The 17,510-nt window shown below is 53.0% G+C and overlaps 2 protein-coding genes across 2 annotated transcripts; both read left to right on the forward strand.

The window, feature by feature from the left end:
* Positions 1–1,497: 1,497 nt before the first annotated feature.
* LOC109773922 (putative cyclin-F2-1) lies at positions 1,498–6,042 on the forward strand. Its single transcript, XM_073501482.1, has one exon. The coding sequence runs from the start codon at positions 4,735–4,737 to the stop codon at positions 5,947–5,949; it is 1,215 nt and encodes a 404-aa protein (XP_073357583.1). The 5' UTR covers positions 1,498–4,734; the 3' UTR covers positions 5,950–6,042.
* An 8,083-nt stretch (positions 6,043–14,125) lies between these two features.
* Positions 14,126–14,857, forward strand: LOC141026039 (uncharacterized). The gene is made up of 2 exons (XM_073501988.1): positions 14,126–14,491; positions 14,798–14,857. Exons 1-2 carry the CDS (start codon positions 14,126–14,128, stop codon positions 14,855–14,857), a joined length of 426 nt encoding a protein of 141 aa, XP_073358089.1.
* Positions 14,858–17,510: the final 2,653 nt, after the last annotated feature.

Consider the following 17,510-nt stretch of genomic DNA (forward strand, 5'->3'; position numbering starts at 1 on the left):
TTCACGAGGGCTGACGGGGGCGAGGGTGGCATTGGATCACGGTTATGGAGCGGCCACTCCATCAGAGTCTTGATCTGCCGCATGAACTCATCGTTCATGACTGGCCTCCGTGAGGATGTGCGGTTGCTGTGGGCGCCTCGTGCGGCGGTTGGTCCTCCTCGTCGCCAGAGGAGATGGCGATCTCCTTCTTGGAGAAGCCGAGTCCGTGAAGGACGAGGGCCCTGGAGAGTGACAGCGGCGGCGCTAAGATCTGAACCCTGAAGATCCGGAGTCGTTGTCGCCTGCCGGTGCGGCCACGACTTTGGCATGGAGATGGTGGTCTGGCCTGCACCGAAGAAGAGAGCGGCGGAGAGGGTGCGAGTGGAGAGGATCAGAGAATGGTGTGGCGTGGACGGCGCCGGAGCCATGCTTATAAAGGCGCGGCCAGACCATGCGAAGGGACGGGAAGCCGGCTTCAATGCGGTGCAACGGCTGGAGTAGGCTTCTCGGTCGCTGTGTCCACATTGAAGCAGCGCTGTCCCTAGTCCGGTCACGTGGCTCTGACCGCAATGAATGCCGTCGAGCCACGTCCGTTGATGAGCATCACTGACCGGCATGAATGCGCGACAACCACTTCGTGCAGAAATGGTTTTTCGGGCGAAAGGGTTTTGGGTGGGTCCGGGGTGGCGGAAGCATACGTGGCAGTGATCCCGAAAACGAACGCCTGGACCGATGGTGTACCATGTTAATGGCAAAATGTGTCTGGACTGTTCGGCCCGAACAGTTGCGGGCGGTTTGAGATTCTGTGTTGAAGATGCCCTTATACTTACTTCATGAAAATGAAGTTCATATATGACACGCATCTGAAAGTTGTGTGGATCACTGACTTGATATGAAGAGCTTCATATACAATGCATAAACCCGGCTTCTTTTTGTTCATTCTATTAGAGCATCTCTAGCAGACCTCTCAAAAGCGGTTAAATCTGTAAAAATTCGCGTTTTCAGTTCCGTGGTGTCAAAAAACGTCCCGAATAGACCCTGCAAAAGCGGTCAAACCCGTAAAAAATTTGCAGGCCCCTGGGAATCCATCCCCACGACCCTTTATTTTGTGGATTTGGAGGCAAAATATAAGGGGGACTGAAAACCAGTCAACGCCACGTGACAAGGAAATTCCACCTGCGCACACGGGCTCTGGTGACCTTCCACCACGGAACTCGCCGGAATCTTGCCGGAAACTCGCCGTTTACCTCTGCTGCGGCGTGGGCTTGCGGAGTAGATCACAGGAGCAGCGGCTGGGACTTGAGCAGCTACCCGGCCACGAATGAGCTAGCTAGCTAGCAAGCTCCTGGATTCATCCGGCCACGAACGAGCTAGCTAGCTAGCTGGCAAACTCCTCGATCCAGCCGGCCATGGACGAGCTAGCTAGCTCCCGGATCCATCCTGCCACGGTCGAGCTAGCTAACTCGTGGATCCATCCGGCAACGGAGGAGCTGGCTCCTGGATCGATTTGGCGACTACGGTGGACGACGGAGCTGACTGTGAAACACGGGCGAGAGGAAAAAGAAGACACGGAAAAGAATATACGCGAATATTCTTTTTTACGGGTCCGTTATGCGGGGTCTGCATCTGCGACCGTCCGCGCCGGCCCGCAAAGCCTTTTTTCGCGAACTGCAAACACGTTTTGCGGGCCGGCGGGATGCGGGGTCTGCTAGAGATGCTCTTAACACGCAAGTATGGGAAGATGTCATGTCATACTAGTATGACAATGCAAATGCACAGAAATTTAGCTACCATGTATTTGTGTTTGGACGTGTGTAGACACGTCCCCTTTATATTGAAATAAGGCATCTCCAACCACGGATCACCAAACGGAACAACGATGACATGTCCGCGGATAACCCGCCCCTTCGACTGTATCCCTCATTTTTGGGACTATTGGCTATGATTGACACTACGCTAGAGAGATTGAGAGAATCCTAGACGTCCGGACCGGTCCGGCTTGATTTGGTGGGCAGTGTTGGATGCCTAAAAGTGTCCGCACCGTCAGCTCCGGCCAATTGAGACCAATTTGGTGAGCCGTGTTGAAGGTGTTTTAATGGAGCAAACATCACGTCCTAATGGAGCAAACATAACGGAACTCGTAAGACATAGCTTGCTAATAAACCATGTATTTAGTTGCTTTTTTTTAGTGGAAAGCCTTCTTGGTGGATTATATTACGTTTGAAAATAGAGATACACCATCTACGATTACATAACCTTGAAAATCCGGATGACCCACAATATTTTGTGCATCCACCTATTTGCTAGCTAGAACACAAGCTGCCCTATTAGCCTCTCTAGGACAATGATTAATCATTACCTAAGAACTATATGAAGGTATAGGTAACGATGATCACACCAACAATCAATGTAGTGGAAGAGGAAGATGTTGGTGAAGCCCGTCTATTCCTGCAGCTAGGTTATACCTCCCAGACATGAGAATCTTCAACGACCACCGATCTAGTGTCGAAGTAGAAGATACATTTGAGACATCCACACATAAAAATCTAGCAAAAATAAAATATTAGAAATTTAAGTAGGAGGACAGAACCGACGGAGATTGTCGTATGCTAGTAAGTTTCAAAGAACCGTACAGAGGCAAGTTCCGAGGGACATAGCTTAAAGGATGAGCTAAGTTCACGAGGAAACAGAAAATAAGTTTGGTAGCTTGATAGAAAAAGAACTAAAATCGTAGGAGTAACAATGAAATAGAAAAATCATTTCGGTTGGAAGAACGAAAAAGTTGTGGTACCTGGTAAGAAAAATTATGAATCAAAGATGAATATTTGAGAGACAACATCATGTATCATAGGGAAATAAAAGGTTGGCAAAAGGGGTGTAACAATTTCCGATGGAAAAAACGATGGCATGCGAAATGACGGAACATGACGAACTGATGAGTTGACATCAGGTAAAGCAAATTAATTGCACAAACAAAGAAAGAAAGAAGATGATCAAAGGATTGAAAGGAAGAAGATGGCTCGAAGAACTGAAAGCTCAGAGGTTCGAACAGGGTTGAACAACAAAGAAGGTATCAAACAGAACGGAGAGATGCGCCGCAGGCACAAAAAGAGGGAAGTATAAGAACAGTTGGATGAAGTATGTACAAGAAAAACATGTATATTGTCTCGTGTTGAAATGGTACCGAATTTGCATCCATTGTTTAGCCAATTTCCGCCCGGAACAATTTTTTGGATCATGGCACATATAAAACGGTTGGAGAAGGATGCACAGGTGCGTGCCCTGCGATTTTTTGCCATTTAGTTGCTTGTTTGATCACGTTGGGTTGGGTGTAGCAGGAAACAGAGTGAATTGCAAAAAACATCGACACTTCAGGCAAGGTTTGCAGGAACCACACATTTACGGAATTGTGCCAAAAAGCACTAATTTTTTTATATTTTTTTGCAAAAAACACTGGTTGCTCGTTTGGACCGTTTTAAGTACGTTTATGACATGGGGGTCCCGCTTTTGCTGACGTGGCGTAACGGTTCGCAGGCGACGCCGTTAGACAGACGACTTTATACCAACACCCTTTTTGGAAAAAGAAAAAGCAATCGGGTCCTTGGCCCTGAAAATAAAAGCAATCAGGACCTTCATCTCCCACCGGTCCGGTGGGATTGCTTCGGTGCACGGCCGGCGCTGCGTCCGCCGCCGCCTGCTCGCGCCCGTGCCTTGCCTGCTCGCGACCGTGCGCCGCTGCTCGCGCCCGCCGCTGCCTGCTCGCATCCGCCGCGACCGTGCGCCGCTGCTCGCGCCTGCCACCGCCTGCTCGCGACCGTGCGCCGCTGCTCGCGCCCGCCGCTGCCTGGTCGCGTCCGCCGCCGCCTGCTCGCGATTGTGCGCGTCGGGATTGACAGCCTCCCGCGGCTGCCGTGGGTCCCTTCTACGGCGACCCGAGGTGCCGGTCAGCCGGTCCGTGCTCAGCTCCACCGGTGGCAGCATGCTTCCAGCGAGAGGGTGAGCTCCTCGCACTCTCGAGCGCGCCGGCGTGCGCGCCAACAACAGCTCCGGCCACGCCTCCCTACGCCGGCCGGGGCACGAGCAGCAGCAGCTCCACGCCTCCACCGCGCCTCCCGGCATCGGCCGGGGCACGAGCAGCAGCAGCAGCTCACCACGCCTCCCTACGCCAACCATGCCCCAGCACTGATGCAAGTTGCAGCAGCAGCACCACCAGGCCCGCGCGGCTGCGGCCATGGAAGGAGAGGTGGGAGTGCGACGCGGCGGTGGACGGTGGAGGCACGGCTCCGGCGTGGAGCACGGCGGAGTTGGCTCTTTCCTAAAAAAAGGAGGGAACTTTTGGTAAATATATATCTCTAACTATGTCTAGTGTGAACCGTTACGCCACGTCAACAAAAGCGGGACCCCCATGTCATAAACGTACTTAAAACGGTCCAAACGAGCAACCAGTGTTTTTTGCAAAAAATTATGAAAAAATTAGTGCTTTTTGGCACAATTCTGTAAATGTGTGGTTCCTGCAAATGTTGCCTGAGGTGTCGATGTTTTTTTGCAATTCACTCCAGGAAACATAAATGCAGTGTGTTTGAGCTGTGCTCGGATTCAGACCGGAGACGCGTCGCTGCGTTGCGTCGAGGGGGAGTGCGCGCCATGAAAAAAAAAAAGAAGGGAGACCGCGTCGCCGCGTTGCGTCGAGGTACAGCAGGAAAGAAACTCTTCGTATCCTGGTAGGAGTCGGACCCGATCGAGTCGGCGGAACAAATGCAGTGGAACTATATATACATACACATAGCGGCGTATAGGTATAGCGTTACAGACGCCAGCCCCCCTTCCTCCTCCCATGCCACCAACACCGTACCCAGCGCACAATCAACAATCCATCTTCCCTCCCTGCTCCCGGCGATCGAGATGATGCAGTACGCCGTGGACGCGGGCGCCTTTGCTCGACCTCCGCCTCCCGGCTTCTTCGGCGTCGGATCCTGGGCTTGGGTCGCCAACAGGCCTGCTCGGCGACCTCCGCCTCCCGCCTTCTTCGGCATCGGATCCTGCTTTCGCCCGGCTGCCGACGTGCCAGCTCGTCGACCTCCGCCTCCCGGTTTCTTCGGTGCACGCCGTCCCAGGGTGCTCCCGCCAGCGCCGTGCGAGGTGCCCATGCCACCAAAGTTCTCAAAGCCCACGACACCGGCACCAGCGCCGGTTTCCTGCGTCGCCGCCGCCTCCACAAAGCTTCAGCGGCTGTGCCCTGACTACGAAGACGACATCGACCACAACCTCCGGTTGACAGAGAAGAACGCCGAGGAGCGGCCGCTACCGGACTACCTGACGAAGGTGCAGCAGGATCGGGTGAGCGAGTCAGCGCGCGCCTCCCTCGTCGGATGGATGGACAAGTTCGTCCGAGACCATGATCTGGCCGACGGCACGCTCCACCACGCCGTCGCCTACGTCGACCGGGTCCTGTCTGTGCGAGCCCTGACGACTGACAGCGGCTACGAGCTACGCCTCCTGGGTGCCGCGGCCATCTTTGTCGCCGCCAAATACGAGGACCAAAAAGCCGTGTGGAAGCTGAAGGCCGACCAGATCGCCAGGTACGGCGAGTTCGCCGCGGGCAAAGAGGTGCTCGACATGGAGTGCGAGATGGTGGAGGCGCTCGGATACCAGCTCGGCGGCCCCACGGCGCACACGTTCCTGAGCCACTTCATGAGGTACGCCGAGGGGGAGGACAAGACCAAGATCCTGCCATTGGCGACTCGCCTCGTTGATCAGTCTCTGCTCAACTACACGTGCCTCCGCATCTTGCCGTCCCTCGTGGCGGCGTCCGCGATCTTCCTCGCGAGGCGGACCCTGAATCCGCCCGACGTCCTCGCGTGGAACAGGGAATTGACGGAGCTGACGGGCTACAACTGCTCCGACATGACAGCCTGCGTGCTTAATATGTTCTTCTTCTCGCGGTCGCTCATCTGTAACCCTTCTTCTTGATCATCGAGGAGACTCACCAAGACAGAGCAGTTTTGTACTCGTCTTGTAATCTTGTGGAAGTTCCTTGTAATGTTCATGTATACCAGTCTGAAATTAATGTATGTATCATCTTAGTTTTGTCATGCATGCGTCAACTGGTGATGAACACACTGTACCGGGCTTCTGATTGCCGGTTCTTTCTTCCTCCAAAACTCTTTTTTTTTTGCGCATCAAAACACTAAATTAAGCTTTAACAGGAGGATTACAATCGTTCCTTAAACAAGCATCAAGAAACCCTGGCACGCAATTTAACCATAAGCATCTCCTTCTACTACTGCTAGCTAGCCTGCCCAGCACACAGATGTGCGACCATTTGCCTCTCTCCCGATACTAGTAATGTCAGATCGTCCCTCTTCTCTACCAATCCAAAGGCCTATGACCAGCTGGGCATACCAGTTTCTTAGGTCACATGTTGCATGCGAAGATCACAAGCCAAACGGACACCATTCCGTACCGCATATGCCTCCATTACGATGACGCTCGCTGCGTTGTCATACCACAACGCCTGTGCCCGAACTAACTCCCCTGTGTGATCTCGAATACCAACACCCGTTGCTCCTATATGAAGCTAGCATCAACATTAACCTTCATTACCCCTGGTGGTGGTTTAGGCCAATGCATCAACAATTTCTTGTGTTGTTTCTTCTCCTTGCCACTGATTGCTAAATCTATTGCTACATCCAGAGTCCATCTGACAGAACTTGTAACAGAGTATCGTGACTCTTTTTCACCATGTTTCCTTGCATTTCTAGAGGACCATACAGACCACACACCACACATAATAATCGCAGCTTCAGACCTAGGTATAAAATCTTCGAACAAGATATCAATCGACCATGAAGGCATGAGTTGCGGGATTTTAACACCTGCAAAAATCTTAATCTCTTTCCAGAATCTTTTGGCCCAAATGGACTTGAAGATAGCATGTACAATATAGTCTCCTCCCTGCCACATTCAAGATGGAATTCCCTAGGCTCAATATGTTTCTGATGGAGCACCGACAAACAAGGTATAAAAGAGTCACGATACTCTGTTACAAGTTCTGTCAGATGGACTCTTGTAACCCCGGTGAAGATGTGCCTCACCAGAGTTTTTCAGCAGGCATGATAAACCTTCAGCACAAATCAGGAATAAGTAGCAATGGATCACCTTGTCTATGCCTATGGTTGGTTTAAAAATTTCTGAAAACACCCCATTCACTCTCACAGAGAACGAGACTGTTTCCACGCACTTCATAACTATATTAATCCATCCATCTGCAAAACCCAGTTTGGGTTTGGTCATGATGGCTCTCAAATAGCTCCATTCTACTCGATCGCAGACTTTAGCCATATCTAGCTTCACCGCACAAGCTCCAGACTTGCCTTTCCTCCTCTTCAAATAATGAATACATTCATAAGCAGTTAATACACTATCCGTTATTAATCTTCCTGCCACAAACACTATTGCAGAAAAAAACTACGTAGATGATTTTCTTCAAGGGGAAGCCACATGATAACTTTATTTGTTTTAAAGGAGACAAAATATTTGCCTTGTCCATTAATTAATCAAAAGAGAACGACCCATTTAATTAGATAAAAACCAAAACAATAAGGATCAAACAAGCCCACACCGAACATTGAAACACATAGTGTCAAGGCCATTCTCGCAAATGGCGTGCCGAACACAACAACAGACGCCAACCACACGAACACACAACAATGTGAGAACCCGCTCTGCCGATCAAGCCGACCATCCACCACTGTCGGTGTGAAATCCGGCAGACGTCGAGGTAGGGGGTCCCGAACTGTGGATCTTAGATCGTGGGTAACAGAAACAGGGAGACAGTGTTTGCCCAGGTTCGGGCCCTCTTGATGGAGGTAAAACCCTATGTCCTGCTCTTGTTTCTATTGATAGAGATGTATCGAGTACAGAGTTGATCTACCTCGAGATCGTGAGATGTGTTCTAACTCTAGGCTAGGTGAATGAGATTGCGTTAATGTGCCCTCCACGGGCTAAACCCTCTAGCTTATATACATGCCAGGTAGGGCATCTAAGGTTACAAGATCGGTATCTTGGCACAGAGGTCGTAGGAGAAATCTTGGAGTGTAAGACAAGTCTTGGGTAGATGTAGTCTCGATCACGCCTCCAGCATGTGTCTTACAGAGTCCATCGTGAGAAGAATGAGGGCTCACCAGCCCATCCCAAGGAGTAGGCCGGCTAGGTTAGACCCCCTAGTCCAGGACACCGTCAGTAGCCCCCGAACTGGTCTTCCACGCCGAGGACGATACCCTTTATGAAGATAACCTTGGATCCGGAGTCCTTGATTTGATAAACGAGTCCCCCTTTGTGACTTCAATAACCCTGAACTGTTCTTCAAAGAGGTAGTGTCTTACAAACAAGACTTAGCCGAGCTCACGCCTTGTACGAGGAGGCGGGGTAACTTAGCCTCGAAGGCCGACCACGTAGGTGTGAATAGTGCCCCTAGCCTGACAACTTTATCGAAGCGGCGTGAGCCATGAAGGGTCAAGCAGTTACTGCTTACCACTAATCATGGCCCGAGGCAGCCCTTTTAGTGGTGCGTCCCATCAAAATGGAGATCGTGCCTGTTTTCTCAGGGACATTATCAAGATTTTGTTTCCCCCCATGCGCACAACGACATCTTTTGAGGGGGAGTGGCATTTTTACCGGCGTAGCGAGAAGGACTCTTGGCCTTTTCATCAGCCTATAAGAGTAAGAAACCAACAATGCAAACAAGCACACTCTCATTTCCCCCGTCTGCTGCCTTCTCTAGCTCTAGCGCCCAGATCCAATCTCGCTTTCTTCCTCCTCAGTCGCATCCAAGCTTCCTCACCCAACCATGTCTGACACCCTCAGAGGGCATTGGGTGGTTCCACCATGACAGAGGTCACCATCATGGAGTTGCGCAGTGCGGGATACATCCCCGCCAACATCGCCGCCCGCGCTCCCAACGCCAACCAGCAAGTGCCTGCTCCCAACCCAGGGGAGCGGGTAGTCTTCGTCCCCCACCTCTTCAAAGGTTTAGGGTTCCCGCTGCACCCATTCGTGCGCGGGGTAATGTTCTATTACGGGCTCGACTTCCACCACATGGCCCCGAACTCCATCTTGCACCTCGCCTCGTTCATCACGGTCTGCGAGGCCTTCCTCTGCATCGAGCCGCACTTTGGCTTATGGCTGAAGATCTTCGGCGTTAAGCCGAAGTCTAGCGGCTCCGATCTGGCGGAGTGTGGAGGGGCCATGGTCAGCAAGAACCAGAAGGCCGATTGGTTCGAGGGCACCTTTTTCAAAACGGTCAAGGAATGGTAGCAGGAGTGATTTTACATCACCGAGCCACTCGCAGCCGTCCAGGCCGAAGTCCCAGCCTTTTCGGTTGGGCCCCCGAAGAAGCTCAGGTCCTGGAGGGAGAAGGGCATCGCCTGGGGGAACCTAGAGGAGGTGGAGGCACTAATCAATAAGATCAAATAGTGGTCCAACAGAAAAACCTCTAGCTAGCTGACGTAGTAAACGTCATGCTCCACCGCCTCCTCCTCCCGCTCCAGCTTCGAGCTTCCCTGACGCGGGAGCATAAGCCCGATGAAACGGGGCCCTTCCTCAACTTCTTCCACACCACCTTGTCTGGCATGTGGAAGCGTCTCTTCAAGATATCCAAGGACGAGATCCCCAAGGAAGGGGAGGACCTCGGCACTGGTAAATGTTTGACACACACAGTTACATTCTTCCTTTTCTTGTTAAGTGAGACAGATTTGATGAATCGCCTCGCTTCATATTCGTAGAAATGGGCATCCAAGGCGCAACAAATGTTGTGCCCGACCCCACCGCCAGAGGGGGAGAGAAACCCCTGCTCACGGCACTCCTAGTCGAGGAGCCGCACATGGTGATCCCCAAGGGGCCGAAGTCCCAGAAGGGAAAGGCGGGCCTTAGGACTAGGGACACCTCGGTCACCCAGTCCGTGGAGACCCACACCTCCTCCACCCACGAGGGCGACATGGGGGAGGATAAGGAAGAGGCGAACCCTTCCCTTAAAGGTAAGAGGGCGGCGTCAGAGGACGCCAAGGCCGGAACGCGGCCCAAGGGCCAAAAGAGGATGAGGAGAACCTCGGCCGGGGCCACTGGCAAGTCGTCGGAGAAGATCATAATCTCCGACAAGTTAGAGGACGATCCCCTCGCTATGGGAAGGAAGAAACCAGCACCCCGAGGGTACGTCACTATTCTTTTCTTCATTTTGCAACAAGTACTCTTAGCAGGATAAAACTCACAAGAGCATTTTCCTATAGTTCGCCAAAGGTGGGCCTCATCGAATCCTCAAGCAGGTTGCCATCTGCCAGCAGGATACCAGATCCCGCTACTCCTCCCCAGCTCAAGACGGGCCGACGGAAGCAACGCCTACTCTGGCCCCCCACGTTGACGCGACGGGGGCTGAAGAGTCGGCTTTCATGGCCGGTGTTGAGACCTCGGTCCCACAAGGCCAAGGGGACAGAGTCCCCGAGGTCGACAAAGAGGGGCTGGGCCAATCATCGGCCCAGCCGAAGTCCGCTCCGGCTCCACCGCCGCAGTTGGAGACCCTCATGCCCAGCACTCCGGTGCCGGGCTCTGAGGTTCTACCCCCTCCTTCCGCCCAAGGGCGGTGAGGGAGTTATGGACTGAGGGGTCCTCAGGATGCCAACCCATGGAATATGGGCCGGACTGGTGAAGCCGTATAGTGATGGGAGATCTATGAAGCTATGGTGTGCCCTCCAAGTCAAGGATAGGTAGGATCTCTTTATTCCTTATTGTAATCTATCTCTAGTAACCCTAACCCTACAGGTGTCTATATAAGCCGAGGGTTGTAGTCTTTAGTGTTAGAGCTATATTCATCACCTCATCACCGTAGGGTTTAGCTCATGCTGATCTCGAGGTAGATCTACTCTGTAACCATACTATACATCCAATATAATCAAGCATGACGTAGGGTATTACCTCTTCGAGCGGGCCTGAACCTGGGTAAAACATTGTGTTCGTCGTCTCTTGTTACCCATCGATCCCAGATCGACAGCTCGGGACCCCCTACCCCAAGGTCTACCCGTTTTGACACCGACATTGGTGCTTTCATTGAGAGTTCTGTTGTGGGGTCGCTTGAAGGATCGATGGCTCGCCTGATCATAGGAGAAGGCATCGAATCCGGGGACTTCTTTGTCCCCGGTCAACTCTTCACGTTCGGCAGCATCGTGCTGCACGCTAATCCGACCGGTCATTTAGGTCGGATCGACAACTTTGCTCCGGAACACCGAATTCGATTTGGCAATCTGGAATATGTTGCGGACATACGGGGCGATCTGGTCTTCACCGGATTCACTGCCCCCGTCCGCACCCTTGCCGGCGCCGCCACGCCCGCTCTGGAGTCTCCCTCTGATCCGATGTGTAGATCGGCCTCCGCCCTTCGAACAGCCTCGAGCCAGGAGGGCTCCGCTCCAAGCGGGGGACAGGCTCCACCTTCGGCCGGATCCGCCATGTCTGCGGAGGGCCTGTCCTCGGCCTTCGAGGCGGAATCAGGAGGCGGAGGCCAAGAGTCAACCTTGGCCGAACCTTCCTGTCACAACGTTCCTCTAAGCCCTTGCGACGAGCCGGCGACCGATGGCCAGGGGTCACCCCAGCCCAAAGCAGCTCGATCTCGAATCCCAGCGTGGAAACCACACGCAAAAACCAAGGCCCGTCCTTAGTCCCCACTGACAATCCGGGCCCTCTCAAGGATCCGACACTGTACCCTGAGTTCAGCTCAGCCTGTGGAAACCAAGGACCGGCCGGGGCATTGATTGCCCCTCACCCCATTACAACGGAATCTGGCCTAGAGCCCTCAAATTCGGCGACCCTTGCTATGTTGAACGAGGTGCTAGACCGAATCCAGAAAATGACCATCCAGGAGGACCTGCCTCCGCCCGCAACCATCGACCCTTCGAGGCATACTACGGGGAATTTTACGTCCCACCCACCACCCACCTGGTAGCCACTGTTGATGATTTAACCGATATGCTAGATTATAATTCAGAAAACGCCGAATACATGGACGAGGATAGGGGAGCCACGGCTGAAACCGATGTTGCCCCCCGTCACCGGCCGATGGTCGACCACGTCCACCAACGATATTTACATGGTGGACACCCCCAAGGACGGCGATGGCACTCCCAATCAGGACCGAGACAAACCCGGAGATGAGCCGCCCAAACGGCTAAAAAAACGTCGTCGATCAAAGCCACGTCGAAGCCATACGAGCAATGTGGACTCTGCGGAGAACGGCACCGCGAATAGTACGGATGACCTCGCAGGAGCCGCAGCTAATGAACATCATCGGGATGACCCCGCAGGGCAGGAGGACCCGTTCAACCCAGATGACTCCGAGGACAGCAACTACCTCCTACTATCTGAAGAGGAGGCCAGTCTCGGCGATGACGATTTCATCGTCCCCGAAGACCCGCTGGAGCAGGAACGGTTCAAGTGGAGGATTCTAGACACCGCCCGCAGCCTGAAGAAACAAAAGAGAAAAATCAAGGCGGAGCAGGACACCTCAACAATCGATGGACCATAGTCCTAGCCGCTGAAGAAGGGTACGACCACGAGCAGCCAATCAAAAGCTATCCCAAGCGAAGACTGCTGCCGCAATTCGACGACGAGGCTGTAGAGACAATACGTCCGACATACACATGCGCCAAACAGACGGACCGCCCCCTAGAGGGCGGGACAGAAAAGCTGACGAGGCCGAACACCCCGCCCCCACCTCGTTGTTACGGCAAGGATCAAGTGCGGCCCGCCTACGAGTACGACCTCCGTCATGATCTAGACGCTCGAGGAGGCCGTACCAGGTCCATCTACGGACCCAGGGAAGATCCGCCCACTCAATGGGAAGGATATTATGATTGGCCGAACCGAAACGACAGAATCCGGGAGCAGCAGCAGACTCGGATGTTCGAAGACCTCCGACGTGATGTAGCCCGAATTCGGGGCACCACACACCCCTTGTGCTTCACAGAGAGGGTAATGCAACACCAATTCCGAGAAGGCTTCAAGCCTGAGAACATTGAACCATACGACAGAACCACAGATCCGGCCATATGGATAGAGGATTTCCTCCACCACATTCACATGGCGCGAGGAGATGACCTCCACGCTATCAAATACCTGCCACTAAAGCTTAAAGGTCCGGCTCGACACTGGTTGAATAGCCTTCCCGAAGACTCTATAGGTTGTTGGGAAGAGCTTGAGGACGCGTTTCGAGAGAACTTTCAAGGCACCTATGTCCGGCATTCGGATGCTGACGACCTAAATCGCATCACACAACAGCCCAGAGAATCCGCTCGACAATTTTGGAACTGATTCCTGAGAAAAAAAAACCAGATTGTCGACTGTCCGGATACCGAAGCCTTGGCCGCTTTCGAGCATAGTGTCAAGGATGAATGACTCGTTAGACAGCTCGGCCAGGACAAGCGAAGAACTATGGCAGCCCTTACTTCTCTCATGACCCACTTTTGCGTGGGTGAAGACAGTTGGCTCGCTCGAAAAACCCCGATACGCCCGATACCTCTGAGGTTCGGGACTGAAATGGAAAGCCCCGACGCAGCAAGAGTAAACGTCGCCACATTGACGGCGAGGGAGAGGACACGGAAGTAAATGCCGGATTCCGAAATCAGAAGTCCGGACCCCGAAAGAAGGCCCCTAAAGGCAATGACGATGGCCCATCCAGACTAGACGCAATCCTAGACAGGACTTGCCAGATCCACGACACTCCAGAGAAGCCCGCCAACCACTCCAACCATAACTGTTGGGTGATAAAGCAGTCCGGCAAGCTCACAGTCGAAGACTCAGGCAGAAGCCCACAGAGCGAGGACGATGACGAGCCCGCAGGCTGAATAATGGAGGCCAGAAACCCTTTCCTTCCAAGGTCAAGACGGTGAATATGATCTACGCAACCCACATACCAAAGATGGAAAGGAGGCGAGCACTGCGAGACGTATATTCTGTCGAGCCCATAGCGCCAAAGTTCAATCCATGGTCAGCCCGCCCGATCACTTTCGATCGCAGGGATCACCCGACCAGCATACCCCATGGAGGATCCGCAACCTTAGTACTGGACCCCATCATCGATGGATTCCACCTCACTAGAGTCCCAATGGACGAGGGCAGTAGCCTCAATCTGATATATGCAGACACAGTGAGGAAGATGGGGATCGATCCGTCAAGGATCAAACCCAGTAACACCACCTTCAAGGGGGTCATCCCGGGAGTGGAGGCCCGCTGCACAGGCACGGTGACGCTTGAAGTAGTGTTCGGCTCTCCGGACAACTTCCGAAGCGAGGACTTGATCTTCGACATTGCACCTTTCCGCAACGGCTATCACGCCCTCCTCGGCCGAACGACGTTCGCCAAGTTTAATGCCGTTCCACATTACGCGTACCTCAAGTTGAAGATGCCTGGTCCTTCGGGTGTCATAACCATTAACGACAACACAGAACGCTCACTTCGGGTGTCATACTCTGTAATTTTTTCCTTTTTTACAACTAATGCCTTCGTAGTTCGAATTGTACGGTTAGACATCTTGAGCCTATGAGAAATAATAAAAATGCCCTTTATGGTGCTCGGATATCCGCATCTTGTGATTGTCTATTTCCTTTCCGATCCCCCCCGCTCTTCGAACAGTCCGACATGAAAACATGATCGGTTAACTAATCTAGAGCTCGATTTCCATATCAGCTCGGCACCCAAAGTACGACACTGCTTTCTGCTGAGTGTTCGACATCTCGGATATTGCACTATATGCATAACGTTCCGAACTATGTCTTAGGTCAATAGTTGGGTTGCCCAGCTCCTGTGCTTTCCCCTTATGTTTCACATGTTCGGCTAATAGGGCAAAGAAAGAACCCCTGCGATTGTACTTCTGGCTCGCCCGGTCAAGTACATCAGGAGGAGAAAGCCGAAAACTGACCGTCATAGTAAGCGCGAACTGATCAGCGATCCGCTGACGAGGTTTGACTCTAAAAATCATTGGCGATTTTGCGTGTCACACGAAGGGTTCGTCTTAACACAAACCACGTGATCAGAAAGGGCAGGCATTTACCCCAAAGTACATTGCAAAACACAAGGGGCTAGTCCTTAGCCCCCACTGTCAAGCTCCTAAGGCTAAGTGAAAGCAGTAAAACCGAATAGTCTGATTGTCTAGTTTTGCTCACACGCTACCGCCTCCGGGTACCAAGACGTTGGCTAAGGGTAACATCGCGGGGACAAAGCACCCCTCGTGACATTCACCTGGGGGCTGAAGCCTACAACTGGTAGCTTTCAGAATAAACATACGGCCGAATAGGAGTCAAAATTAAAATCATAACAATATAAAATAAGTCAGGTGGACGCATTATAAAGCATAAGGTCCAACTAGTAAAAACTTAATACAATCATTCAAGCATTACATCTTTTTAACACTAGCCCTCTATCGCCCGCGTGCCACCCATCACCTGTGCAAAGTATTGCTCAGGGCGGCAATGCTCTTTTCCTTTGGCCAGACGACCAGTGGCCATGTCCATTGAATTAATCTTTGGCCAATGCACCATTGTCTTTGCAAACGCAAGCCTCGCCTCCTCAAGGCACGCTGAGCGCTTCATGGCGTCAATCCGGAGTGGTGCCTCCCGCAGCTTCTGCACAAGGCCGAAGTAGGTGTCTGGAATGGGCTCGGTGGGCCACATACTGACACAAAGGTCCTTCACGGCCAGCTCGGAAATCCGATGCATCTCCATCAACTACTTCATTTGATTGCTAAGGAGGGGAGCACGCTCAGAATCAGAAACTGTGACCAGAAGAGCAGTTGCGTGAAGTCCTCCCCGTGAGTAGCATAGTGCTTCGCCGCGGCCGCCACATTCTTCGGAAGTTAGGCGAAGACGCTTGCGGAGCGCCAGACCCGCGTCAGTAGGGTGAATCTATTGCCTCTGAACATACTCTGTATTAAGTATTTCTTACCATTTGCAATTCGCCCGACTTGGCGGAGCTCTTCCCGGACACCTCGCACTTCAGTCCTTGCCTCCTGGAGCTCTTTCTCCACCTTGGACAGCTGGGAGGATCGCTCCTCCTACTCCTTCTCAAGGACCTCCAGCTTCTTGGCGGCATTCTGGAGCTCCACTTGAACTTCGGTCACTCGAGCCTCGTGCTGCTCACCAGCGAGCTTGGCCTTCTCGAGCTCGGCCACCGCCTTGTCAATGGCCGTTTTCTTTGCTACCGCCTCTGCCTCGGCTTTCTTCAAGGCCTCTCCCAAGCCCTCGACCTCGGCGGCGGCAGCTACAAGATCATCATGATAGCAGATCAGCATACAGTCCGGATCATCAATATCCGACATCAAGCAAATATACATCTTATCAAAAGGCTTACCTTGCGCCTCGTCAAGCCGTTTGTTGACAAGGTCAAGCTCTTTATCAGAATGCTTGAGCTTCTGATCCATCTCCTCCAGTGCTGCGGCATTAGCAGCCGCAGCAACGGAAGATGCCTGTGTCAGCAAAAGAAATGTTGACATTATTAATCGGCCTACCAAATTTGATCCTCTGCAGGCTTCTCCGAAGTCCTTGTAGAGTCTCGGGGGCATGTACACGGCCTACCCAAACTAAAGGTGACAACCGCTTTATGAGAAAATAGCATTACTTGACTTACCTCAAAGCCTGTTAGAAGGCCCTGGATAGCGTTGTTCAGTCCGGATTGGACGGACCGAACACCTTGCATGACCGCACTCATAAGAGTGCGGTGCCCATCAACGATGGCAGAGTTGTTCACCAACTCCTCTAGCGCGTCCGGCCAGCCAGCTGTCGCCCGTTTGGAGGTGTTCGGCGCTGGCATCGGCTTCCCGACCCCTTCTCCACTGGGAAGAGGAACCTGTGCCGTCGAAGGCCTTGGGGGCTTAGGAGCGGACGGCTGATGGGGTCCGGACGGTCCGGACTCCCTTCCCACATCAGCCAGGAGGAACACGCCCTCCTGGTCTTCAGTGACCGAGGTGTTAACCTTGGCCATCATGGCGTCAACCTCCCCCTCTGTGTTCGGAGGAGGAGGAGTCCTTCGGGACCGCACCTCCCCGACCTCTTCAGGGATTAGAGGAGGCGTGGAATGCGCCATAGACCCACTGTCCGCCAGTTTGGCGGGTGGGGACATCCCCTCCGAGGTCTGCTCGACGGGGCGGTCGCGTGGAGGACTGCAATTTTGAGGAGTTAGCCTCCGACCAGAATGAATTGCTGAAAAATGAGGGTAGCTGAAAATACCAGCCCTATACCTGCTGGCCGGGGGCTTGAGCCTGGGACCCTTCTTCGGGATCTCCTCTGACACTTCAGACTCCTCGTCTGAGCTATCAGACAGGACCAGTTTGGGCCGGTGCTTCCTCTTTAGACCTTGAGGGTGCTGAACCTCTTTGGCCCTCGGACGCCGCCCTCTTCTTAGAGTGCGAGGAGGCACTCTCCTCCTTGTCCTCATCCTCGCCCCCATCCTGTACGGATGAGGCCGCTGTCGGATTCGGGGCTCCGCAGACCCAAGAA

The sequence above is a fragment of the Aegilops tauschii genome, chromosome 6 (assembly GCF_002575655.3).
Source record: "Aegilops tauschii subsp. strangulata cultivar AL8/78 chromosome 6, Aet v6.0, whole genome shotgun sequence".
NCBI classification, from domain to species: domain Eukaryota; kingdom Viridiplantae; phylum Streptophyta; class Magnoliopsida; order Poales; family Poaceae; genus Aegilops; species Aegilops tauschii.